At 48.8% G+C, this 26,063-nt stretch overlaps 1 protein-coding gene across 1 annotated transcript; it reads left to right on the top strand.

Annotated features, from left to right (window-relative positions):
• The first annotated feature begins 7,821 nt into the window (after positions 1-7,821).
• Positions 7,822-25,677, top strand: PINK1 (PTEN induced kinase 1). The gene is made up of 8 exons (XM_054502993.1): positions 7,822-8,299; positions 12,209-12,496; positions 14,260-14,360; positions 18,844-19,026; positions 19,914-20,077; positions 22,885-23,012; positions 23,372-23,608; positions 24,801-25,677. The coding sequence occupies exons 1-8, from the start codon at positions 7,913-7,915 to the stop codon at positions 25,056-25,058; spliced, it is 1,746 nt and encodes a 581-aa protein (XP_054358968.1). The 5' UTR covers positions 7,822-7,912; the 3' UTR covers positions 25,059-25,677.
• The last annotated feature ends 386 nt before the right edge of the window (positions 25,678-26,063 follow it).

The following is a 26,063-nucleotide window of genomic DNA, read 5'->3' as shown; positions in this document are numbered from 1 at the left end:
CCTTTGCAGAGTTCAGGCTCCCCTTCCCCCAGCCTGGTGGCCTTTCATTAGCTTTGCAAAGACAGTTGAGTTTGGGGAAGGGCTATTATCATTTAAACTATAAACTAAATGTCTTTCAGAGTTAGCTCAGCCTAAGCCCAGGAATAATTAAGGCAACTTGAAAGCTAAAGGCAAGAGTGGGGAGACTGGCTATATGAGATCTCTCCCACTGCCATAATTTTCTCACTGCCATAATTTTTGCAAAGGTGGTTTCAGTGGCTCACACCTATAGTCCTAGCTACCTGGAAGTCTAAGCCATGAGGAGTGCTTGAACCCAGGATCTGGAGACTGAGAGCTATGATCTCGCCATTGCACTCCAGCCTGGGCAACAGAGCAAGACTTTGCCTTGGAAGAAAAGGAAGGGAGGAAGGAAGGAAGAAAGGAAGGGAGGAAGGAAGGAAGGGAGGAAGGAAGGAAGAAAGAAAGGAAGAAAGGAAGGGAGGAAGGAAGGAAAGAAGAAAGGAAGGGAGGAAAGAAGGAAGGGAGGAAGGAAGGGAGGGAGGGAAGGAGGGAGAGAGGGAGGGAGGGATGGAGGAAGAAAAGGTAGAGATATGAAGAAAACTATCAGAATAAAGCTAAAAAGGTAAAAAATCATTGTCTCTAGGCTGGGGCATTGGGTTTACAAAGAGTTGGGACAGAAGATTGTTGCTTTTCATTGTAAGCCTATCTACATAAACTCTTAGTATTTTTTAAACCATATATTTATATTACTTTTATTTAAAATAATTATTAATTAAAAACAACAACAGCAGAGCTCACACCTGCAATCCCAGCACTTTGGAAGGCCAAGGTAGGCAGGTTGCTTGAGCCCAGGAGTTCAAGATCAGCCTGAGCAACATAGAGAGACCCCTCTCTTAAAAACAAAACAAATGATCAAAGAAAAAAACAGAAAGTGGATAAAAAGGAAACCATGGAAAGGAAATTCATTTGGCAATGATGTGGTGTACATTCTAAAGCATAAATGCAGTAGTTGATTCTGTTGGGGTGGGGATGTGAGTTCTTAATACTCCTGTTTCCTTCCAGCCTTTCTCCACCCCTCCCCTCACTCCTGCTGGGAAGGAAGAGTGACTCATGATTGGGGAGTTTCAAAGTGTCGCCCAGCTCCTTCCTCTCAGCTTCCCCTTGGGCATGAGCCTGCCCACTAAGGGCTTGAATTCCCAGTTGTGTCTCAAACAAGTGCTGGGGACCCAACAGGCCCCATGCTAGGTGCTGAGGGATATGAGATTTAAACATCACAATCGCTGTCCTTACAGAACTCACATTTTAGTGGGAGAGACAAAGAAGGGACATCTAGTACAGTCCAGAGAAGGTCAAAGAAGGCTTCCTGGAGGAGGTGACCTCAAGTATGAATGGAGATTCTTTCAGAGCAGTAAAGCAACCCAGAGGAGTCACCATGGTGGCTGAGACAACTGGAAGTAATTGAGAAGTAATTGAGTGATGCTGGACCATAAAAGACAGGGTGGGGGACGGTAAGAAGGATGCTAAATAATGAGGAATGTTGTGTGCCAGGCTGAGGAGCCTGGGCTTTATCCCAAGGGCAGTGGGCAAGGGTACAGAGCTTATGAAGATTTTATACACAGCAGGCGACATGGCCATATTTGTAATGTGAACAATCACTGCAGGACAGCAAATATATTGGATGAAGGAACCACAGATTGCCTGGGTTTCTTAACAGTGCAATCTCTCCCTGCTCCACCATCACTATGTTTTCATCCATCTTGCCCAGACAACATAGGGATGCTTCCTTCCAATGAAATCTCACTTTCTGCCCACTGTGGTCTTCTTCTAACCTCCAAAAACTACTGCCTAGGAGTTTCAAGTAGCAGGATTTTGATCTGGCTGCAGCTTTGCTCTGCCAACAGTTTTAGCAAAACCGCCTTCCACCTCTGCAGGCAATTTAGAGATAGCACTTCTGAAATGGTCTGTGGATAAAGGATGTTGCTGCTCTGGGAAAATGTGTCTGCCTCCTGCCAGCAGGAGACAAAGAGCACTGAAACTGTGCCAAAGGATGCTGTCCAGAAAGGGAAGGTCAAACAGCCCTCGACATTCTCTTTGTTGAAGTCTTGCCTTATTCCATTTTTACATTCAAATCAGCTTCCCCACCCCCATGTCCTTTGGGTGGGAGGAAGGTTAAATAATGCTTCTTAAGAAGATTATGTACTTTCCCAAAACTCCACAGTCCTTGCCCACCAGCAGGGAAAAGGTAGTGAAATATAAACCAAAAATAAAATTCTAAACCCCACAACCATCTGAATGGACTCCCCCTCTCAGTCAAGGGCATTCCAAAGTTAACCTGAAAAAGTAATTCAGGCCTTGATAGGAAGAGGGATTCAGATATGCCTCATTATTCCCTCCTTCCTTTTGAAATGCAGGTCCAGCTGACCAGCATTAACATCAACACAGACCTTAAGACTGATAGGCTCTCAGTCTGATGAGAAACATTTACAACCTATTCTCTCTGAAGCCTGCTACCTGGTGGCTTCATCCGCATGATAAAACCTTGGTCTCCACAACCCCTTATCTAACCAGACATTTCTTTCCACTGATGCCACGTCTTTAGATAATAACTCTTTCAACCAATTGCCAATCAGAAAATCTCTGAATCCACCTATGACCTGGAAGCCCCCAATTCCAGTTGTCCCACCTTTCTGGACCCAACCAATGTACATCTTACATGTATTGATTGATGTCTTATGTCTCCCTAAAATGTATAAAACCAAGTTGTAGTCTGACCACCTTGGGCACATATTCTCAGAATCTCCTGAGGGCCATATCACTGGCCATTGGTGACTCATATTTGGCTCAGAATAAACCTCTTCAAATATTTTACAGAGTTTGATTCTCTTCATTGACAGAAGATACAAGGATGCCTATGGAACGGAATGTAGACCAAAAAAAAAAATCATGTGGCCACTCTAACAAGTCCCCCACTCCATTCTCCTCTAATTCTGTGGCTGAGCATATCAAAGCCTACCTGGTAAAGAGCTGATGTTCTGTGAATGAATGAGACTTCCATACAGAATATTAAATCTGCAATATAAACAGATATTCATCAGAAAACCATATACTATCATGTACTCCATGAATATATACACATACTATGTACTCATAAAAATTTTTTAAAAACCAACCAAACATGGCCAGGCATGGTGGCTCACGCCCATAATCCCAGCACTTTGGGAGGCTGAGGTGGGCAGATCACCTGAGGTTGGGAGTTCAAGACCAGCCTGACCAACATGGAGAAACCCCATCTCTACTAAAAATACAAAAAATTAGCCAGGTGTGGTGGCACATGCCTGTAATCCCAGCTACTCAGGAGGCTGACGCAGGAGAATCGCTTGAACCCGGGAGGCGGAGGTTGCGGTGAGCCAAGATCGCACCATTGCACTCCAGCCTGGGCAACGAGAGTGAAACTCCATCTCAAAAAAAAAAAAACAAAACAAAAAACAACCAAACAAAAACCATTTATCATTGTATTAGTCTGTTTTCATGCTGCTGATAAAGACATACCTGAGACTGGTAAGAAAAAGAGGTTTAATTGGACTTACAGTTCTTACAGTTCCTCAGAATCATGGTGGGAGACAAAAGGCACTTCTTACAGGGTGGCGGCAAGAGAAAATGAGGAAGATGCAAAAGTGGAAACCCCCGATAAAACTATCAGATCTCATAAGACTTATTCACTACCACAAGAATAGTATGGGGGAAACCACCCCCATGATTAAAATTATCTCCCACTGGGTCCCTCCAACAACATGTGGGAATTATGGGAGTACAATTCAAGATGAGATTTGGGTGGGGACACAGAGCCAAAACATATCAATCATATATCCAATTTCACCTTTTTGGGATACCATTAAAGAGATGAGAGGCCAGGTGCAGTGGCTCATTCCTGTAACCCCAGAGATGTGGTGGGAGTATCACTTAAGGCCAGGAGTTTGAGATCAGCCTGGGCAAATAGCAAGACCCCATCTCTACAAAATATTTTTTAAATTAGCTGGACATGGTAGTGTGAGCTGTAGTCCCAGCTATTTGGGAAGTTGAGGCAGGAAGGTTGCTTGAGCCCAGGAATTCAAGACCGCAATGACCCATGATCATACCACTGCACTCTAGCCTGGGTGACAGAACAAGACCCTGTCTCATAAATAAATAAATAAATAAAAAGATGGGAGATGTTATGGAAGAATCTCAAGATGATTCCTTGAGACCTGAGACCCATGGCACCACCATAAAAAGAATTTTTCCTTCTCAGGAGGATAGACAGGGATGAATGGAGTCAGGACCATTGTCCCTGGGAAATGCATGCCTGTGCCCCTGCCACAGTAAGGCTGTATCTCTGACCTGAGAGGTGAGAATGCGGAACCCCTGAAATCCCTGCTGGAAGCCTCTCTCTTCCAAAATCCACTTACTTGTCCATTCCATACAGATGTCTGCCAAAGAATCAAGCTTCATGCTGTGCTTGATTCAGACCTGTCAGACTTTAGATTTTTCTACAGATGGAGAAGTGAGTAAGTCCAACCTACAATGGAAGGTTAATTAACATCAGTCTGGAGATTTCATTTCCAGCTGATGGATTACGTATCACAGGTCCAGTGAGTTCATTTGCAGCTCAGGGGAACAAATGCAAAGGCTTAAGACAAACGCACTCTTTAACTCAAGACAACCAATACAATGTCTTATAAGCTGTGTGGTCATCATAAGCCTCATACTAAAAGGTTATGTTCCTGGGAGATTAAAGAAAATCCTTGTAGTTGAAACATTAAATATCTCAGAGAACCTCTAGTTCCTTCTCTATAAACATTAAAGAGAGGAGCTATAATGGTAATGTTGACAAAAAAAAAAAAGCCAAATTCTGTAAAATATTTAAAGAGGTTTATTCTGAGCCAGTATGAGTGATCATGGCTCAGAGTACAGTCCTCAGGAGGTCCTGAGAAAGGATGCCCAAGGTGGCTGGGTTACAGCTTGGTTTTATACATTTTAGGGAGACAGAAGTGACAGGCAAAAATATAAATCAATACATGGAAGGTATACATTGGTTCAGCCTGGAAAGGTGGAACATCTCGAAGCAGTGGATGCTCATAGGTTCTATGTGGAGTCAAAGATTTTCTGACTGGCAATTGGTTGAAAGAGTTAAGCTTTGTCTGAAGAATTGAACTCAGTAGAAAGAAACGCTTGAGTTAAGATAAGGGGGGTTGCAGAAGCCAAGGTTTTTGTGCTGACTCAGCACAAGAGGATGGCGTCAACTCCCTGTGACTTCATCTCTGACCCAACCAATCAGCACTCCCCACTTTCTGACCCCCTACTCACCAAATTATCCATAAAAACCACCATCCTTGAGTTTTCAGGGAGATTGATTTGAGTAATAATAAAACTCTGGTTTCCCATACAGGTGGCTCTGCATGAATTAAACCCATTCTCTATTGCAATTCCCCTGTCTTGATAAATCAGCTCTGTCTAGGCAATGAACAGGCGGAACCCAATGGACAGCTATGGTACCAGCGTCAGGTTGGAATTTGGTATCTTATGGTCAGTCTTATGTGCACTATTGAATATTAATGCTGCTCAGTTGTGGCTAAACTCCAAAAGGGAGAGGGTATAAGGAGGCGTGTCCAACCTCCCTTCCTGTCATGGCCTGAAATTTAGTTTTTTAGGTTTTCTTTGGCCCAGAGGGGGTCCATTTAGTCAGCTGGGGAGCTTAGAACCTTATCTTTGGTTTACAGTAATGAAACACAGCAGATGAGTAGATTTATTTTATTTTATTTTTAAGACAGAGTCTCACTCTGTCACCCAGGCTGGAGTGGAGAGTGGAGTGGCACAATCACAGCCCACTGCAGCCTCAACCTCCTGGACTCAAACAATTCTCCTGCCTAAGACTCCCAAGTAGCTGGGACCTCAGGCACTTGCCACCATGCCTCGCCAGGGTCTTTTAAATTATTATTATCTGTAGTGACGGGGTCTCCCTATGTTACCCAGGCTGGTCTTGAACTCCTGGCCTCAAGCGATCCTCCTGCCTCAGCCTCCCCAAGTGCTGGAGTGAACCACTGCAAACCTGGCTTCAGACGAGTGAATTTAAACTTTAAATCCACTCATCTGTGCCCCAACTAAGTTTCCATGAGTGAGCCTGTGGTTACTGGAGTCTGAGATTTCTCCAACTTTCTTTCCCTTATCATTCTTCAAATTACAAACTTCAGTGGAGCATTTAAAATTATAATTAAAAATTCCCTGAGGTTGAGCCAAAAAATTAAAGAAAATATCTGATATTCATGTGCCTCCATACAGATGGGAAATTCATCTATGCCTCTCCCAAATAAATGTGATTGGATATCCCAAGAACCATAAAATTCCTCCCTTAAGGATGATTATGAGAGAGACCAGCACACACACACACACAGTGCAACCTAAAGCAACCCCATCTTGGATGCTAATCCACCAAGTTGATGTGTTTTGTTGGTTTTTTGGTTTTGTTTTGAGACAGAGTCTCACTCTGTCGCCCAGGATAGAGTGCTGTGGTGTGATCTTTGCTCACTACAACTTCCACCTCCTGGGTTCAAGCGATTCTCCTGCCTTAGCCACCTGAGTAGCTGGGATTACAGGCGTGTGCCACCACGCCCAGCTAGTTTTTGTATTTTTAGTAGAGACGGTGTTTTGCCATGTTGGCCAGGCTGGTCATGAACTTCTGGCCTCAAGTGATCCACCTGCCTCAATCTCCCAAAATGCTGGGATTACAGGCTGTGAGCTACCACACCCCGCCAACCAAGTTGACTTTTGATTAACCAGCTTTTAGGGAAGGCCTCTAAGATTTCCAGTTTATCTATTGTTCCTTGTGTAAAAGCATGTACTTACCATAAATCCTGCCCTTAGGCAGATTCGCACAGCATTCTTGCCTTTCCCTGGGGGACTGACTTCAAATGTCCTTCACATTCCTTTCCTATACCATATAGGCCCTGGGTCTTGGGGGTAATGGCATGGGGATCCACCATCTTGTCTCCCTGCCGCTGAAGCCAGAGACTATGGCTTCTGTCCATAAATCCCTTTCTCCTTAAATATGAAGTCAAAGGTCATGTAGACAGGAGCTGTTGCTGAAGAAAGGATTCTTTGTCTGAAGAGTTCTGTCCCCTGGGCTTACTTGGCTATGGGGTGGACCCCTGGCCAGGGGACAGCAAACTGTTTTAGTAATGTGCGTGTGCGTGCGTGCGTGCGTGCGTGTGTGTGTGTGTGTTCTGTGGTGAGCAGGCGTATGCCATTAAACAAACGGTGTGGCTTTGGGCAACCTGCTATCTTGGGACCTCAGCACACTCATTCATAAATTGTGTCTTTTGGGTGAGATTTCTCTAAAACCCCTGAGACTGTGGACACATACAGCAGCCTAACGGCATTGAGGAGGGCAAGCATTCAACAGTTAGGACAACGTGAACTGTAGCTCAGCTCTGCTAGGTACCTGCACAAGACCTCGAATGCTGCCCCTTACTATGCCTCGGTTTTCTCATCTATAAAAACGGCATTTTTATCTTGTTGGTGGAGCTGTTAAATAAATTAAAAGACGTAAAGGCTCTGGCACCGTGGTTGGCAAAAAATATCAGTTTCCCTTCTCGACTTCTCGATTTTGCCTAGGACCAGTGATGTTCACATTCAGGACCTGCCTGAACCGGCAAGCCCTCCGCGTGGGTCCAAAGTGCAAAGGGAAAGTCACTGCTAGAGTCGCCAGTGCCAGGATAGCGCACCCGCGCGCCGAGTAGGCGAACTGCCGCGGGGGCCGGCCCCGCCCACCAGCGCCTGCGCCTGCGCAGAGGCGCCGCCCGTGAAGTTTGTTGTGACCGGCGGGACGCCGGTGGTGGTGGCGGCGGCAGCGGCGGGGGCACCGAGCCGCGGCGCCACCATGGCGGTGCGACAGGCGCTGGGCCGCGGCCTGCAGCTGGGTCGAGCGCTGCTGCTGCGCTTCACGGGCAAGCCGGGCCGGGCCTACGGCTTGGGGCGGCCGGGCCCGGCGGCGGGCTGTGTCCGCGGGGAGCGTCCGGGCTGGGCCGCAGGACCGGGCGCGGAGCCTCGCAGGGTCGGGCTCGGGCTCCCCAACCGTCTCCGCTTCTTCCGCCAGTCGGTGGCCGGGCTGGCGGCGCGGTTGCAGCGGCAGTTCGTGGCGCGGGCCTGGGGCTGCGCGGGCCCTTGCGGCCGGGCAGTCTTTCTGGCCTTCGGGCTAGGGCTGGGCCTCATCGAGGAGAAGCAGGCGGAGAGCCGGCGGGCGGTCTCGGCCTGTCAGGAGATCCAGGTGAGCGGGGCCGGGTCCTAAGCCGAGCCCTAAGCCGAGCCGAGGACGGAGCTAAGCGCCGGGGCGAGTCCTCAGCTGGGCGGGGGCGGGGCTAGGTGTGGAGGCGGGGCCCTGGGCCGGTCGAGGGCCGAGGCGAGGGTCATTAAAGCTCATCCATTTCACCATTACTGATCGGCTGCTATAAATAAAGCCAGCACCTCCCATTTGTTTTAATGTTTCCCTTCCTCAAATGAAGACGTGTTGCCGATTACAGCTTCTGTCGCAGCACAGCAAAAGGCTTTGTGTAAATTTTCTAAAATGTACTGACAACTAAATCATAACATTCCTATCCCTTTGAGGTAGTTGTCGTCCCTAATTTATGGAGAAGGAAAGTCCTCAGGTGAAGGGACTTGCTCGAAGTCACACAGCTAATAAAAGGCAGTGCCCTTAACCACTGAGCCAGGCTGCCTCCGCGGTTTAAGCAAAGGATTAGTAGTGACAGAGCTGAAACCGCAGTAAAAACTATGAACGGCGAGAAAAACAGACCTAACATTTTAGTTACCTGTGTAGAGTTATCCCTGCTGACTGGATACACAAGGGTTCTTAGGCTTTTTTAATGCTTAAAATAGCACAAGACTTCTGTTTTTGCCCAACCAAATTCTGTATTAGGGTTCTGCAAATGGAATCAATAGGATGTGTCTATTTAGAGGCGGGTTTATTTTGAGGACCTGGCTCCCTATGGAGATTGGCAAAGTCTAAAAGCCGCAAAGTAGGCGGGCAGGCTGGAGAGCCAGGGAGGAGCCAGGGATGCAGTTCAGGTTGGAAGGCTGGCCGCTGGCAGAATTCCATCTTCTTCCAGGGAGGTCACTCTTCTTCCTGGGGGTGTAGAACCACTCACTAAATTAGCATAGCCCCTGCATTTTACAGGTTAGGGCTGAGGTGGTGGAAGAGGGAGTGACTTGCCCAAGGACACAGCTGTTAGGGCCAAGCAGTGGCTCCTGGGTTTCCTGGTTTCCAGCCCAGTTCTTATTGCTCATCACCACTGTCTCATGTTTGAGCTCTGGCCAGTTTGGGGTGACAGGTGACATCTGGCCTAGTCCCCAGCCCCTGACCTTGTCTTTTGCCACAGCTTAACTGGCAGAAGCTAAGGATGGGAAATTTGACTAATCCTGCTTAAAACTAAAGAGGCTTTTTTAACTGAGGAGATTGATCCTCCTTAAACTTACCATTCACACACACCCTCTTCGCACATTTCACCTTCCTATGCCTGAAAATGTTATTAGTTATCAATTAATTTCACATTAACAAAACTTTTTTTTGGCCAGGCACTGTGGCTCATGCACTTTGGGAGGCTGAGGCATCCCAAAGAGACCATCCTGGCCAACATGGTGGAACCCTGTCTCTACTAAAAATACAAAAATTACCCGGGCGCAGTGGTGGGCGCCTGTAATCCCAGCTACTTCGGAGACTGAGGCAGGAGAATTCCTTGAACCCGGGAGGCAGAGGTTGCAGTGAGCTGAGATCACGCCACTGCACTCCAGCCTGGCTGACAGAGCAAGACTCCGACTCGAGGGGGAAAAAATTGTTTTCACTGGCTACTTTTGCTGGAATTAATTTCACATTTAAAAAATTCTGGGCCGGGTGGGGTGGCTCACGCCTGTAATCCCAGCACTTTGGGAGGCCGAGGCAGGTGGATCATGAGGTCAGGAGATGGAGACCATCCTAGCTAACACGGTGAAACCCCGCCTCTACTAAAAATACAAAAAAAATTAGCCAGGCATGGTGGCAGGCGCCTGTAGTCCCAGCTACTCGGGAGGCTGAGGCAGGAGAATGGCGTGAACCCGGGAGGCAGAGCTTGCAGTGAGCCAAGATCGCGCCACTGCACTCCAGCCTGGGGGACAGAGCGAGACTCCGTCTCAAAAAAAATAAAAAATAAAAAAATAAAAAATTCTGAAGCCAGGCATGGTGACTCATGCCTGCAATCCTAGTGCTTTGGGAGGCCAAGGTGAGAGAATCTCTTGAGCCCAGGAGTTGAAGACCAGCTGGGACAACATAGTGAGACCTTGTTCCCACAAAATATTAAAAAATTAGCTAGGCATGGTGGCATGTGCTGATAGTCCCAGCTACTTAGGAGGCTGAGGTAGGAGGATTGCTTGAGCCCAGGAGTTTGAGGCTGCAGTGAGCTATAGTTGCACCACTGCACCCCAGCCTGGGCAACTAGCAGGAGTGTGCTAGTAGCAAGCTCTAAAAATTTATATTTATATTATAAAAATATATATATAATGTGTATATATAATATGTATATGTGTATATATGTTATGTATACTATAATATGTATGTTCCATATAATAGTATATAGTATATTTTATATATATACACACACACGTTGCTTCTGCTCCATGAAGTTTATATGGGAAGATGGATTTTCCTTTTTTTTTTTTTGATAGAGTCTCACACCGTCACCCAGGCTGTGCAATGGCACAATCTCGGCTTACTGCAACCTCCACCTCCCAGATTCACGCAATTCTCCTGCCTCAGCCTCCTGAGTAGCTGGGATTACACATGCACACCACCACACCCGGCTAATTTTTTGTATTTTTTAGTAGAGACGGGGTTTCACTATGTTGGCCAGGCTGGTCTTGAACTCCTGACTTCATGATCCACCCGCCTTGGCCTCCCAAAGTGCTGGGATTACAGGCATGAGCCACCACGCCCGGCCTGGACTTTCATTTTTTTAAAAGGTTCAAAGTTATAGTGCAAGGTTAAGTTGCTTACAGATACCAGGTGCTTTAGGAACCCTCTAGAAGGAAACTTGCCATGGGCTGGGTCATCAGGGCTGGTCACAGAGGAAGGAGGAGCTTGAGTTGGGCTTGATGGCTGAGCAGGGATGAGCCAGACAGAGCGATACTATAGAAACAGGGGCTGGAAGGATGCTGTGAGCAGCTTTCAGAGGGAGGTGTCCAAAGGATGAGTACAGGCAGCGTGCAGACCAGCCTGGCAGCAGCCAGAACACAGATAACCTCCTGGGCAGTCTGGTGGACAGCCAAGTGACACATGAAAGCAACGTATTTTGATGTGGCTCAGAGCAGGGAAGGCACGGCATTGAGAGTGGGGTAGTCTAGAGATGGTGCCTGGTAGGCTATGGCCAAGGGGCATATGCAGAGCTATGCCTGGCACCCAGGGGTGACTAACCTTGGAAAGGAAGAGTTCAGCAGATCAGACCATTTGAGAGGGAAAGTGGAGCCTAGGTGACCGGAAGAGTGACGTCACCACTGCCTGAAGCAGGGGAAGACCCAGATTTTTGTCACATGGCCTCTTTCCCAGTGCAGCACTGCCCCCAGCACCTGCACCTCCATCTATTTCTGTCTGAACTCTTGTACTCTTGCTACCTTTCTGGACAGAGTAGCCCCATCGGAGCCCTAAGAGGCAGAGAGAGAAAGACAGTACTGAATCCCTCTGCTCTGCGGATGCGCCTGATGTCACCCACTTGGCTGAGAGACCCTCTGAGATCACTGTGGATACACACTCCTGCTAGTTGGCCAGGAGCCGTCAGCCAAGGTCTTTGCAGAGCGAGCTGTCTCCATAATCAGACTTTCCATAATCAGACACCTCCAGAAATCTGCTGGAGAGTGAAGGCAGCAAGGAGAGGCACACCGGCTGCGGGATGTGGGGTTTCTGACCTCTCAGATCATTGAGTATTGTGATCCCAGTGAAGCAGCAGAGTTTGAGAAAAATCATTCTGAATAATGAGAAAGAAAATGGCCTGGACCCAGGCTGAGCAGTAGAACCTGGCTGGGTTGTGTTTTTCTGGTTTATTGATCTGGTCAACGCGGACCATGCCTTGCTGCACCTCTCTCTGCCTCCCCTGTTTCCCTTTTCTTGGGCCTTCCTAGGCTCCCTGGCTCACGGTGCATTCTTTTTTCCTCACAGGCAATTTTTACCCAGAAAAGCAAGCCGGGGCCTGACCCGTTGGACACGAGACGCTGGCAGGGCTTTCGGCTGGAGGAGTATCTGATAGGGCAGTCCATTGGCAAGGGCTGCAGTGCCGCTGTGTATGAAGCCACCATGCCTACATTGCCCCAGAACCTGGAGGTGACAAAGAGCACCGGGTTGCTTCCAGGGAGAGGCCCAGGTACCAGTGCACCAGGAGAAGAGCAGGAGCGAGCTCCGGGGGCCCCTGCCTTCCCGTTGGCCATCAAGATGATGTGGAACATCTCGGTAAGCACCAGGCCTTTCATCTTTAAAGGAGATGTTCTCAAAATGCCCATCTTAGTGGGCCTGGTGAGGATTTTTTCCAGGAAGTAGGTAGGAAAAGACAGATTATCCACAGGAAAGGTGCCTGTATAGTCAGGCTACCTCCCCCTGTTACACAGAAGTCTAAACCGGAATGTTTCAAATTGTATTCTGCCCACAGATCACCCAGAGATCAGGTTCAAAGGTAGATTTTGGCCAGGCATGGTGGACCATGCCTGTAATCCCAGCACTTTGGGAGGCCAATCACTTGAGCTCAGGAGTTTGAGACCAGCCTGGGCAACATGATGAAACCCCATCTCTATGAAAAATACAAAAATTAGCCGGGTGTGACAGCTTGCACCTGTATGTAGTCTTAACTACTTGGGTGGCTGGTGGCCGAAGTGGGAGGGTCACTTGAGTGCAAGAGGCAGAGGCTGCAGTGATCCAAGATTGTGGCACTGCACTCCAGCCTGGTAACAGAGTGAGACCCTGTCTCAAAACAAAAAACAAACAAACAAAAAAAACCCAAAGGTAGATTCTGATTCAGCAGGTCAGGTGTGGGGCCTAAGATTCTGCCTTCCCAATAAGCTCTCACGTGATACCAATGCCACTGCTCTGTCAACCACACTTTGAGTAACAAGTGCCTAAACCACTGATTTCTACCCTGATTGGTTAGTTCACCATCCCCTCCTGCCTGCAACCTGCCTCACTGGAGAGGGGGAACTGGATCTCTTTCCTCTAAGCTCACTCTGCAAGCCCACCTCTAGCTCAGAGGCTTGCCTGTCAACTCCCTGCTCTCAACTCTTGGAAGGACTCAAGACTTCGGGAAATTGAAGAGTGTTTTTCCCCCATGAAAACAATTTCTGTCCACTTAATTTATTTACCTAGCCATTGCTAGGTAGGTTTTAAAAATGTATTAAGACCTGATGCTCTGTCTCCTGCCCATCCCTGGGCCCATCCATTCAAGGCCGCAATGGGAAGTGGCCACAGCCGTTCATGGTGGGCCCTAGAGGATGCAGTTTCTTGTTCTGATTTGGGGAATGAAGGTTATTAGACTGTTGCACTCCAAGCTGGGTTAATAGCTAACAAGTAGCCAAATCCTTTGCCTGTGAAACATCCAATCTTAGCATTAAAACATGCACTGGTTGGGGCATGACAGCTGTTGCATTCACAGCAGCTACAAGATTGTTGATTCTTACCAGATCTTCTTGATACAGGTTTCATGTGTCCTGAGAGCCCTTCCCAATACAATGAGGACAATAAGGTGCTTTCCCCACTCTTTGGTTTTTGTCTGTTTGTTGTGGGGGACGGAGGAAGGCTGTTCTGTGATTCAGTACAACTTCACCCAGGGTGGAGCATGTCAGGCTCTGGCCTGGCTGCTGAAGGGAGCCTGCAGAATGAGTTAGTGATCCAGTGGTCAATTTCAAACTGGTGGGGACCAGAGGCACCGATGGCAGGAAGCAGCACCCCATACCCTGATCACCTTGTCATCTCCTCCAGCCCTGGCACATAGGCTGCAAGAATTTGAGGAGTGTGAAGAATCCTCTGAGTTGGCATGGATGGTACCTTTGTCTGCCTCCCAGGAGTAACTAGTCTCAGCCTGCCACTTAAGAGAGGTCATCTTATCTCGAAGGTCAGAGTCAATTCTAGGCAGTAGCTGCCCTGCTCCAGGTTACAGGCAGGGCTTACAAGGAACTTGCCCTTCTGCTCCGGCCTGTGTAACCCTGGGTTCCTTGTGGGTGTTCCAGGCAGGTTCCTCCAGCGAAGCCATCTTGAACACAATGAGCCAGGAGCTGGTCCCAGCGAGCCGAGTGGCCTTGGCTGGGGAGTATGGAGCAGTCACTTACAGGTAAGTGCCCTCTGCCTGCCAGACTGACTGGGACTTCTTTGAGAGCAACTTCATCCATCACTTGTGTCCTCAGCACCTGGTATAGTATCTGATATGACAGTAGATAATAAAGGCTTAATGTTGGTGATGGATTTTCAGTTAGTGGATAATTTCACTTGGGAAGGATTGCAGGTAATCTGACCCCAAATGATGATGCACATGCATAATTCACATTGGAGCAGGGGAGAGGAGGCCACCCAAAAATGCCCAGTTCACTGTGTTGCATGATTGACTGGGGTTCTCAGATTCCTCCTAAGAAATGCACGGGTAGAGCGCCACCTATCGGAATAAACTGAACTCTGTCCCCACCAGAGGGAACACTCATTCCACTAACAGTTATGTGCACTGATGGTGCTAAGAGATTTAAAAAAAAACAGAAAGTGTTCTCTTGGCCCAGAGGTCTCACTGTGGCAGCAGAGAGCCCAGGGTGTAAGTGCTAGAATCAAGTATGCTCGGGCTGAGGGAGCCCAGGGGAGGCGTGTGCTGCAGAGGAGGGGCTGCTCAGAAAGCCGTCTCAAAGGGACAGTTTGTGCCGCCTTGTGAAGGATGAATTGGCATTACTTGGGCAGAGGAGTAGGGAAGTGGCATTCCGAGCAGAGGGAAGAGCAAGTGAACAGCAGCTACACTTTCAGCTCAGAAAAGCCCATGTCCACCACCAGCCTCACCACAGGTGGTGAGGACTGACGCGCAGGCTATGACAGAGGAGATACTGTGCCCGCCTTAATATTTACAGCCTGGCTCATGCCTGTAATCCCAGCACTTTGGGAGGCTGAGGTAGGCAGATCACTTGAGCCCAGGAGTTCAAGAGCAGCCTGGGCAACATGGTGAAACCCCGCCTTTACAAAAAATAAATTTTAGCCAGGCATGGTGGCAAATGCCTGTGGTCCCAGCTACTCAGGAGGCTGAGGCGGGAGGATCATTTGAGTCCAGGGAGGTTGAGGCTGCAGTGGAGCCAAGATCATGCCACTGCACTCCAGCCTGGGCGACCCTGGAGTGAGACCCTGTCTCTCATTTGTAGACCCACCAAGAAGAGGTGGGTCTGCTGCATTTTTGGTGATTTACTGGAGGGCTGGTTTATAGATCTTCGTTCTGTCAGAAGCAGGGAGGCAAAAGTATGAAATTAAGGGAGTGGATGTGGAAAACCCCTTCCATGGTTTGGAGGTTTCCAGTGTGACTGGGAGTCCCTGCAGGCTGGTGGAGGTAGCTGCTCAAGTGGCTGCTGCTTCTCCTGAGGCCTTTGTGGAGAAAGTGGACACCTGAATGTCAGCTGCTTTGGGGCTAACATGATCCTCGATGCCTCCTTTTGTGGAATGAGTGGCAGCCGGCCGACGTGGTGCTGTCCTGCTGCCGGAGCACCATGATGTCTGCTGCTGAGACCTCCCATCTGACGTAGTCCCTGTCCCTCTTCAGGGACTTTGTTCCTTTAGCAGTTCTCACCGTCTGGCCTCAAATAACACGTCTTTTTCTGTTGGTTCCTTTTTGCTCCAGCTGTACTGTAAACACTCTTTGTTTACTGCATACCCTCAGTAAATACCTGTTGAATGACTGGATGGATGTGGCAGCAGGTACATTACCTCAACTTCTGGTGCACCTTGGGAGAAGCTTTCCCAAGAGCACCCTGGGTTCATTTCCTCCTAGCCTCTGCTCTCCTGGGGCCCGGAGATTCAAGGCGCTTAACCTGCTCATCTCACTGTGTCTCCCGCCTTATCTCTCACCCTTCTCATCAGCACCCTACACTTCCCCACGCTGACTTCATAGCTCTTTCCCCTAATGTGCCAGGCTCTTCTGTGACCATCTCCTGAGCGTACAGCTGGCTACACCTGGGCTGCCCTCCTCCCACATTTCAGGTCTCAGTTCAGACACCCCCAACCCCACAATGTATCTCCCCAGTACAGCTATACCCCTCTGCCCCGGAGCTCCCATGACACGTGCTGGGGCCCTGACAGCCTGGGGCTGTGATCATGACTTGCCCAGGGGCCCGAGGGTGGAAACGATGCTCTGGCTCCTTTGATTGCATAGAACAGGGGCCACTCAGGTTGACTCAAGAGCAGAAGCAGCGCGTGGGCACACGTGAACTGCAGCCACACAGCCTGGGGACCACGCAGCGCTGGGAGAGGCTGGCGGTCTAGGCTCTGCCCCATTCGCTTCCCTCCACCATTGTTATGCAGCAAAGGGGGCTCTAGCCTGATGTGCTAGAAGCAATGACACTGAATTTTTGAGAAAAGCCAAGCTTTCTATTGTGAGTCGACTCACATGGAGACAGGAGTTGAATTCAACCCTGTCTCCCTGTGCTAGCTTTAAGGCGGTAATTTTATTAGAGGAGGTTTAAGGGGTGGATTCTAAGATTAGCAGGTGATTGGTGGAAGGAAAGGAGAAGTCTGGACAGTTCTTGGACATGCGCAGTTATCTCTTCATGCCAACTCATGGGTCCCCTGTGCAGATTTGGGAGGAGTGAGTATGAAACGTGCGGTGGCAATTCAGGCTGTGACATCAGCAAACTTGTTCTGTGCAAGCTGCAGTTGGCCTTATTGGTTCCAACCAATTTCAGCCAGTTCTTTTATCTCATAAGCAGAGGGAGTTTCAGCCTTTCAGAAAGTGGTTTCTGCAAACTCAAATTTTCTTTTATTTTTCTGAGACAGGGTCTTACTCTGTTGCCCAGGCTGGAGGGCAGTGGTGTGATCTTGGCTCACTGCAGCCTCAACCTCCCTGGGCTCAAGTGATCCTCCCACCTCAGCCTCCCAAGTAGCTGGGTCTGCAGGCACATGCCACCATGCCCAGCTAATTTTTGTAGTTTTTGTACAGACAGGGTTTCTCCATGTTGCCCAGGCTGGCCTCGAACTCCTGGGCTCAAGCAATTGCCTGCCTCAGCCTCCCAAATTGCTGGGATTACAGGAGTGAGCCACAGGAATTTCCATCAGTTACTGATTTCTTGAACTTGTGGGAACATGGTTCCACTGTCCGCATGCTGTTCTTTCCTCGAATCTCCTGTTCCTGCTTCCCTTTGGCCTGTTCACCTCTGGCTCCTCATGGCCCCAGTGAAGTCTCATGGCTTCCTCTCCACTGCGGACTGGCAGATTTCTTCACACTCCCAAAAAGAGAATCTACTTCCCTCCCTTCCCTTCGTCCAACCATCTGGGTCTCGAGTGTCACTGTAGGTTCATTGCCGTTGGGGCAGGTAACTCCTTGGGCCAGTCAGCTTTGGCTGCAGGGCAGGGCTGGCACACAGCTGGCAGAGCCACCCCATCCAAAATCCAGCCACTGTGCCTCAGCAGGGCTGTGGTTTGGGGGTCGGGGGGCGCTCCCCACAGGATAAGGAGCAGCCAGGGCAGGCAGATGACACTACCACTACTAGCTGCATCTGGATCTATTCACTCATTCAACAAAGGTTTATTACACCCATATTCCATGCCAACTACTGTACTAGACTTGGAATAATGGAGAAAATTCAGGCACAGTCCTTGCTGTTAGGGAGCTCACATGATTACTCATTGATGAATGTCTCTCTCCCCTGATAGACTGCAAATCCATGAGGACAGGGACTCTGTCTTGTTCTGTGCCATAGTTCCACAGCATTCCAGCATGATGTCTGGTACTTAGCATGCAAACAATGCATATTGGTTGAATGAATAATAGTACAGCTAATATCAGCTGAGAGCTTCCTCTGTGCTAGACATGATTCTAGGTGCCTTCCACACTTTGACAACCTTATGCAGTATGTTAACACCGCATTCCCCTTGCACCCTAGAGATTGAGCCCAGAGAAGATAAGGACAGAGGGGACACATTCCAAGATAGACCCCCCAGTGGATGCCTGAAGCCACAGATAGTAACAAACCCTATATTACACTGTGTTTTTTCCTATACACACATACCTATGGTAAAGTTTAATTTATAAATTAGGCACAGTAAAAAATTAAAGATAACTAATAAAATAGAATAATTATGACAATATACTGTAAAAAAAAGTTAGGTGAATGTGGTCTCTCTCTCTCTCTTTCTCCTCTCTCTAAATATCTTCTTGTACTCACCTATTCTCAAACTGTAGATAACAGAAATTGCAGAAAGCAAAACTGTGGATAAGGTTGGGGCTACTGCAACTCAGCCAAGGACTTACAGTGGCAGACCTGGAATACAAACCCAGGCAGTCTGATACCAGGGTTTCTCCACCAGTGTTCTGCCACATGGGATGGATAGGATGGATGGGTGCATGGATGGACGGACGGACAGACGGATGGACAAATGGATTGAAGGATGGGTAGGGGAGTCATCAGATGTGTTCTCCAACACTATGTACAGTACCTGGCACATAGCAAATCTGTGATAAACATTTGATAGTAAGTGAATAGTGAATGTCAGTGCCAGTGTTGGTGTGGCCTTAGGTTATTGTCTTTCCAGGTGTTGTATCTGATGCTGGCCTCATATGTTTGTCTCACTTGGCTGACTAGGAAATCCAAGAGAGGTCCCAAGCAACTAGCCCCTCACCCCAACATCATCCGGGTTCTCCGCGCCTTCACCTCTTCCGTGCCGCTGCTGCCAGGGGCCCTGGTAGACTACCCTGATGTGCTGCCCTCACGCCTCCACCCTGAAGGCCTGGGCCACGGCCGGACGCTGTTCCTCGTTATGAAGAAGTAAGTGACAGCGGCGCGGCAGGGCCCTGGAGCTGATACATCTTCCAAGGGGAGCTGCTCCCTGCCCTCCACATGCACCTTTATCAGGGGGTTTCGGAGAACAGGGTCATCACCCTTCCGGAGAAGAAAGCCATGCAAAGGGAGCATATCTGCCCTGGAGAGCATTTTCCCTGTAGGACGATTTTTCATGGAAACAAACTCTCATCTTCATCCAGAACATACTTGTCACCTAGTCCTTTTGGTCCATTTGACTGTTCACCTTTTCTGTGGCTGGACTTACCTGTTTTTAACATAAAAACCGTTCTCCTTCCTCACCCTCTGTATCCCCTAACTTTGCTATAGTGGGTATTTTATTTTAAGGAAATAATTATCTGCACCATTACTTTGAATATAGGGAGCCCCAGCTCTTATTTCCTAATTTGAGGATGGTGAGTGGGAGGGAAAAGAAAGGATGCTGGGAAAAAATGGGAATCAAAGTGCTCCTGGAAGGGGAAGAGGAACGGCATAACCCTAACAGTGATTAAGGTATTAGGAGGCCGGGCATGGTGGCTCATGCCTGTAATCCCAGCACTTTGGAAGGCCAAGGTGGGTAGATCACTTGACGTCAGGAGTTTGAGACCAGCCTGGCCAACATGATGAAACCCTGTCTCTACTAAAAATACAAAAATTAGCCTGGTGTGGTGGCGGGCACCTATAATCCCAGCTACTCGGGAGGCTGAGGTAGGAGATTTGCTTGAACCTGGAAGGTGGAGGTTGCAGTGAGCTGAGATCGTGCCACTGCACTCCAGCTTGGCAACAGAGTGAGACTCCATCTCAAAAAAAAAAAAAAAAAGGTATTGGGAGTTGTCGATGTGTGGTAGCCAGAGGCCCTGTCCCCTCTCCACCAGCTATCCCTGTACCCTGCGCCAGTACCTTTGTGTGAACACACCCAGCCCCCGCCTCGCCACCATGATGCTGCTGCAGCTGCTGGAAGGCGTGGACCATTTGGTTCAACAGGGCATCGCACACAGAGACCTGAAATCCGACAACATCCTTGTGGAGCTGGACCCAGGTAGGAACCTGCTGCACCATCAGAGCTCTCCAGGGGCACTAGAGGGTGGGTCAGGAGCATTTAGGACTGACTCTTCAGGTCCTCTCTGGTTTTGTGTTCTAAGTCATGTCTTCATTTAGCTCTGCACACGAGAGGTTAGCAATCTCTCCCTTAGAATGGGGGTTTTTGTTCTCTCTTTGCAGAGAGACAGCACTTCCCAAGTTCCTTTCTATAGCCCACTTAAAGAACAAGGACCTCAGTGCTGCAAGTTTTCCTAGGTAAATAAAGAGGCCCGGCACAGTAGCTCACACCTGTAATCCCAACACTTTGGGAGGCTTGCTTGAGGATTGCTTGAGGCCAGCAGTTTGAGACCAGCCTGGGAAACAGAGTGAGGTCCCTTCTCTACAAAAAAAAAATGTGTTTTAAATTAGCCGGAAAAAAAGTTAGCCAGGCATGGTGGCATGCACCTGTAGCCCCAGCTACTTGGGAGGCTGAGGTCAGAGGATCACTTGAGCCTAGGAGTTAAGAGTCTGCAGTGAGCTATGAATGTGCCACTGTACTCCAGCCTGGGCAGCAGAGTGAGATCCTATCTCAAAAAAATAATAAAAAATAATAAAGAGAAGTAAACTTTAGCTCATTCTAAAAAATAACTTTCGGCCGGACGTGGTGGCTCACGCCTGTAATTCCAGCACTTTGAGAGGCTGAGGCGGGCGGATCATGAGGTCAAGAGATCAAGACCATCCTGGCCAACATGGTGAAACCCCATCTCTACTAAAAATACAAAAATTAGCTAGGCGTGGTGGCGGACGCCTGTAATCTCAGCTACTTGAGAAGCTGAGGCAGGAGAATTGCTTGAACCCGGGAGGCAGAGGTTGTAGTGAGCCGAGATTGTGCCACTGCATTCCAGCCTGGCGACAGAGCAAGAATCCGTCTCAAAATAAATAAATAAATAAATAAAATTTTCAAACAATGAAAGCTGTCCAAATGTAAACCCAATTGTCTCTGGAAATGAGTTGCCTACCACTGGAAGCATTCAAGTAGAAGCTGAATGGCCACTTGCCTAGGAAAATTGTAAGGAGATTCATACATCTGATAAATTTTTGAACTAGAAGACTTAAAATAATTGACTAGAGGAACTGGCTTTTATTATTTATTTATTTATTTATTTATTTGAGACAGAATCTTGCTTTGTTGCCCAGGCTGGAGTGCAGTGGTGCCATCTCAGCTCACTGCAACCTCTGCTTCCCAGGTTCCAGCAATTCTCGTGCGTCTGCCTCCCGAGTAGCTAGGATTACAGGCAGATGCCACCATGCCTAGCTAATTTTTGAATTTTTTCTTTTTTTTTTTGAGACTGAGTCTTGCTCTGTCACCCAGGCTGGAGTGCAATGGCATGATCTCGGCTCACTGCAAGCTCTACCTCCCAGATTCACACCATTCTGCTTCAGCCTCCCGAGTAGCTGGGACTACAGGCGCCCACCACCACGCCCGGCTAATTTTTTTGTATTTTTAGTAGAGATGGGGTTTCACCATGTTAGCCAGGATGGTCTCTATCTCCTGACCTCGTGATCCACCTGCTTCAGCCTCCCAAAGTGCTGGGATTATTATTTTTAGTAGAGATGGGGTTTCACTGTTGGCCAGGCTGGTCTCAAACTCCTGGCCTCAAGTGATCCACCACCTCAGTCTCCAAAATGTTGGGATTACAGGTATGAGCCACCACGCCCAGCTGGGAGTCGGCTGTTTTTGTTTTGTTTTGTTTTTTTTTTGAGATGGAGGCTCACTCTGTCGCCCAGGCTGGAGTGCAGTGGCACGATCTTGGCTCACTGCAACCCCCACCTATCGGGTTCAAGCGATTCTCCCACCTCAGCCTCCTGAGTAGCTGGGATTACAGGCACACGCCACTACACCCGGCTGATTTTTGTATTTTTAGTAGAGACGGGGTTTCGCCATGTTGGTCAGGCTGATCTGGAACTCCTGACCTCGTAATCCGCCTGCCTCAGGCTCCCAAAGTTCTGGGATTACAGGCGTGAGCCACTGCGCCCAGCCAGGAACTGGCTTTTTAAAGGAATTTTGTGTGGACCCTTTTACAGATAACTAATTCTTTTTTTATTTTTTCTGAGACGGAGTCTCGCTGTGTTGCTCAGGCTGGAGTGCAGTGGCATGATCTCGGCTCACTACAGCCTTCACCTCCTAGGTTCAAGTGATTCTCCTGTCTCAGCCTCCTTCACCTCCCAGGTTCAAGTAATTCTCCTGTCTCAGCCTCCGGAATAGCTGGGATTACAGGCACACACCACCATGCCTGGCTAGTTTTTTTGTATTTTTAGTAGACAGGGGTTTCACCATGTTGGCCAGGCTGGTCTTGAACTCCTGACCTCAGGTGATCTACCCGCCTCGGCCTCCCAAAGTGCTGGCATTACAGGCCACCACACCTGGCAATAACTGATTCTTAATACACCTGGTTCTTAGGTTTGGATTTGGGGTTTCAAATTCAAATCAAAGACTCCTGGGGTATAAGGGCCCTTGGAGATCATTTGAACCAAGCTCTAGCTCCTTTGGTCTTGGGGACAGCTCCAATTACTAGAACATGATTTAAATTGAGCCACACAGTCCTTTGCCTGGGGATTTTGCAGCCTGTACTTACTGGAGGCATTTCCGTGTTCACACAGCAGGCCCTTCTGATCAGCTCTCAGGCCTTCCTGGCCTCCTGGGCCAACACTGAGCCATTAGCCCCTATCAGCCATGTCTTGCTGGTGGCTTTAGTAGGGACATAGGAGGGCCTCTCAGAGGGAAGGAGGGGAGGAGAATCAGTCACTTTGCTTGCTCCTTCCCAGACGGCTGCCCCTGGCTGGTGATCGCAGATTTTGGCTGCTGCCTGGCTGATGAAAGCATCGGCCTGCAGTTGCCCTTCAGCAGCTGGTACGTGGATCGGGGCGGAAACGGCTGCCTGATGGCCCCAGAGGTGAGTCCCGAGCCTGTCACACGCCATCGGCAGCCCTTCCCCCACGTGTCCACTGAATGCAGGAGACTCGATGCGTTGTGATAACCCAACACCTCCATCTTTTCTGACCCATAATTTGGCACAAGTTCCTTCCCTGCCACTTTGCTTTCCTCCAGCTTTCCCTCATGTTCCAGGACAATGCAAGTCCTGTCACATAAACCAGGCGGTCTAAGCAGACCCCTTCTGGGTCTGAGCCACAGCTCACTCAAGCTCTGGGTTCCTTGGGACAGAGTTCAGATTAGCCCATGAATCAGGTGATGTGCAGGACATGAAAAGGTTAGATAGGTGGGCAGCGTGATGTCTCACCCACTTCTGAGCAGGTGTCCACGGCCCGTCCTGGCCCCAGGGCAGTGATCGATTACAGCAAGGCTGATGCCTGGGCAGTGGGAGCCATCGCCTATGAAATCTTCGGGCTTGTCAATCCCTTCTACGGCCAGGGCAGGGCCCACCTTGAAAGCCGCAGCTACCAAGAGGCTCAGCTACCTGCACTGCCCGAGTCAGTGCCTCCAGACGTGAGAGAGCTGGTGAGGGCACTGCTCCAGCGAGACGCCAGCAAGGTGAGGCTGTCCCCGGCTTTGAGGGGACGGTGTGGGTAGAAACCTCTGTTCTCATTCCAGAGTGAAGGTCAGGTTTGGGCCAGAGCCACAGTGACAGATCCTCTGTGTTAGGAAGGTAAAGGCTAGTTACAAGAGAACAAAAAACAGATTTTAATGTAGGTAGGAGTAGGAGCACTAGCCACCACATCTTAGTCAGAATCCTAGCAGTTCAACTCCTGTGGCTTTTTTAGTTGCTTAAAAAGTTGTTCAGAGGCCAGACACGGTGGCTCACACCTATAATCCCAGCACTTTGGGAGGCCGAGGCGGGTAGATCACTTGGGACCAGGAGTTCCAGACGAGTCTGGCCAACATGGTAAAACCCCGTCTGTACTAAAAAGACAAAAATTAGCTGGGTGTCGTGGCACATGCCTGTAATTCCAGGTACTCGGGAGGCTGAAGCAGGAGAATCGTTTGAACCCTGGAGGCAGAGGTTGCAGTGAGCCAAGATCGCACCACTGCACTCTGGCCTAGGTGACAGTGCAAGTCTTTGTCTCAAAAAAAAAAAAAAAAAGCTATTCGGAGAGAGAAAAGTATGCATTTTTGAGAAATGTTTAATGGAGATGTAGCTCATGGAAACAGCTGAGAACTGATCAGAGAGAGATGGAAAACATCTCCTGAGAGCAGATCTGGACATTGTGAAATTAATATAAAGGAATGCAAAGGCAGACCTATCTGAAGCCATAATTGGAGTGGCAGCTGGCTCAGGGGCAGGCTTAGTGCAAAGAGCTGAGCCATACCTGCGTCCCAGCACTGTTCTGCCACTCTGTTAACCGCTCTCTGTACGTGGCCTGCTATCTTGGTGCGCAGTGAAGGTTAGAATAACAGCTGCAACCAGTTATGAAATGATAGAGACTACTTACCTGGTACAAGGGACCAGATAGCTGTGCACAAGAGGCACTAGGCTTTCCACCGGGGGGAAAGGCTATTTCAACAATGCATGCTGCCCCATGCAGAGGTGTACACATGGAAAAGCTTGGAGCACGGGTAGGGAACAGGCAGTATTTGTCACCTGAGTGAAGGGCATCAGTAGGAGATAGGGTAGAGGAAGAATTGGGTTGGGACCAGAGAAGGGAAGACCCTCACTAACAAAGCAGGCTTTGGATTGAGACCGTGTTAACAGATGTTCTAGCTTCAGCTTCCCTTCCTGTTGCAGAGACCATCTGCCCGAGTAGCTGCAAATGTGCTTCATCTAAGCCTCTGGGGTGAACATATTCTAGCCCTGAAGAATCTGAAGTTAGACAAGATGGTTGGCTGGCTCCTCCAACAATCGGCCGCCACTTTGTTGGCCAACAGGCTCACAGAGAAGTGTTGTGTGGAAACAAAAATGAAGATGCTCTTTCTGGCTAACCTGGAGTGTGAAACGCTCTGCCAGGCAGCCCTCCTCCTCTGCTCATGGAGGGCAGCCCTGTGATGTCCCTGCATGGAGCTGGTGAATTACTAAAAGAACTTGGCATCCTGTGTGTCGTGATGGTCTGTGAATTGTGAGGGTGGGAGTCAGGAGACAAGACGGCGCAGAGGGCTGGTTAGCCGGAAGAGGCCTCGGGCTTGGCAAATGGAAGAACCTGAGTCAGAGTTCAGTCTGCAGTCCTGTGCTCACAGACATCTGAAAAGTGAATGGCCAAGCTGGTCTAGTAGATGAGGCTGGACTGAGGAAGGGTAGGCCTGCATCCACATAGAGGATCCAGGCCAAGGCACTGGCTGTCAGTGGCAGAGTTTGGCTGTGACCTTTGCCCCTAACACGAGGAACTCGTTTGAAGGGGGCAGCGCAGCATGTCTGCATTTGCCACCTGGATGAAGGCAGACATCAACATTGGGTCAGCACGTTCAGTTACGGGAGTGGGAAATTATATGAGGCCTGGGCCTCTGCGTTCCCAAGCTGTGCGTTCTGGACCAGCTACTGAATTAATCTCACTTAGCAAAAGTGACTGATGAGCAGTAAGTAAGTGTGGGGATTTAAACTTGAGGGTTTCCCTCCTGACTAGCCTCTCTTACAGGAATTGTGAAATATTAAATGCAAATTTACAACTGCAGATGATGTATGTGCCTCGAACTGAACATTTGGCTTTAAGAATGATTCTTTTACTCTGAAGGTGAGAACATTTTGTGGGCAGGTATCAACATTGGGGAAGAGATTTCACGTCTAACTTTATAGATGATTTTTAGGAAGCTATTGCCTAAATCAACGTCAATATGCAGTTAAGGTTGTCTTCAACCGAGCTGTTGTAGTTTTCTCTTCCCCAGCACTGTCATTCTAGATTTTCCATTTCAGTGATTCCCACCCCTCGGTCTACTAGCAACTTTCTTGTATCCTTTGAGGAGACGTTAGGAAGAACCATCATTTCACAGTTAAAAAGACAGTCCAGTCCTAGGCAAAATTTCATGAAGCCACTTAGGATTTTTGTATCCAGTCACCACC

The sequence above is a fragment of the Pongo pygmaeus genome, chromosome 1 (assembly GCF_028885625.2).
Source record: "Pongo pygmaeus isolate AG05252 chromosome 1, NHGRI_mPonPyg2-v2.0_pri, whole genome shotgun sequence".
Taxonomy (NCBI): Eukaryota; Metazoa; Chordata; class Mammalia; order Primates; family Hominidae; genus Pongo; species Pongo pygmaeus.
The sequence above is the reverse complement of the archived record's forward strand: the minus strand, read 5'-3'. Positions and strand labels throughout refer to the sequence as shown.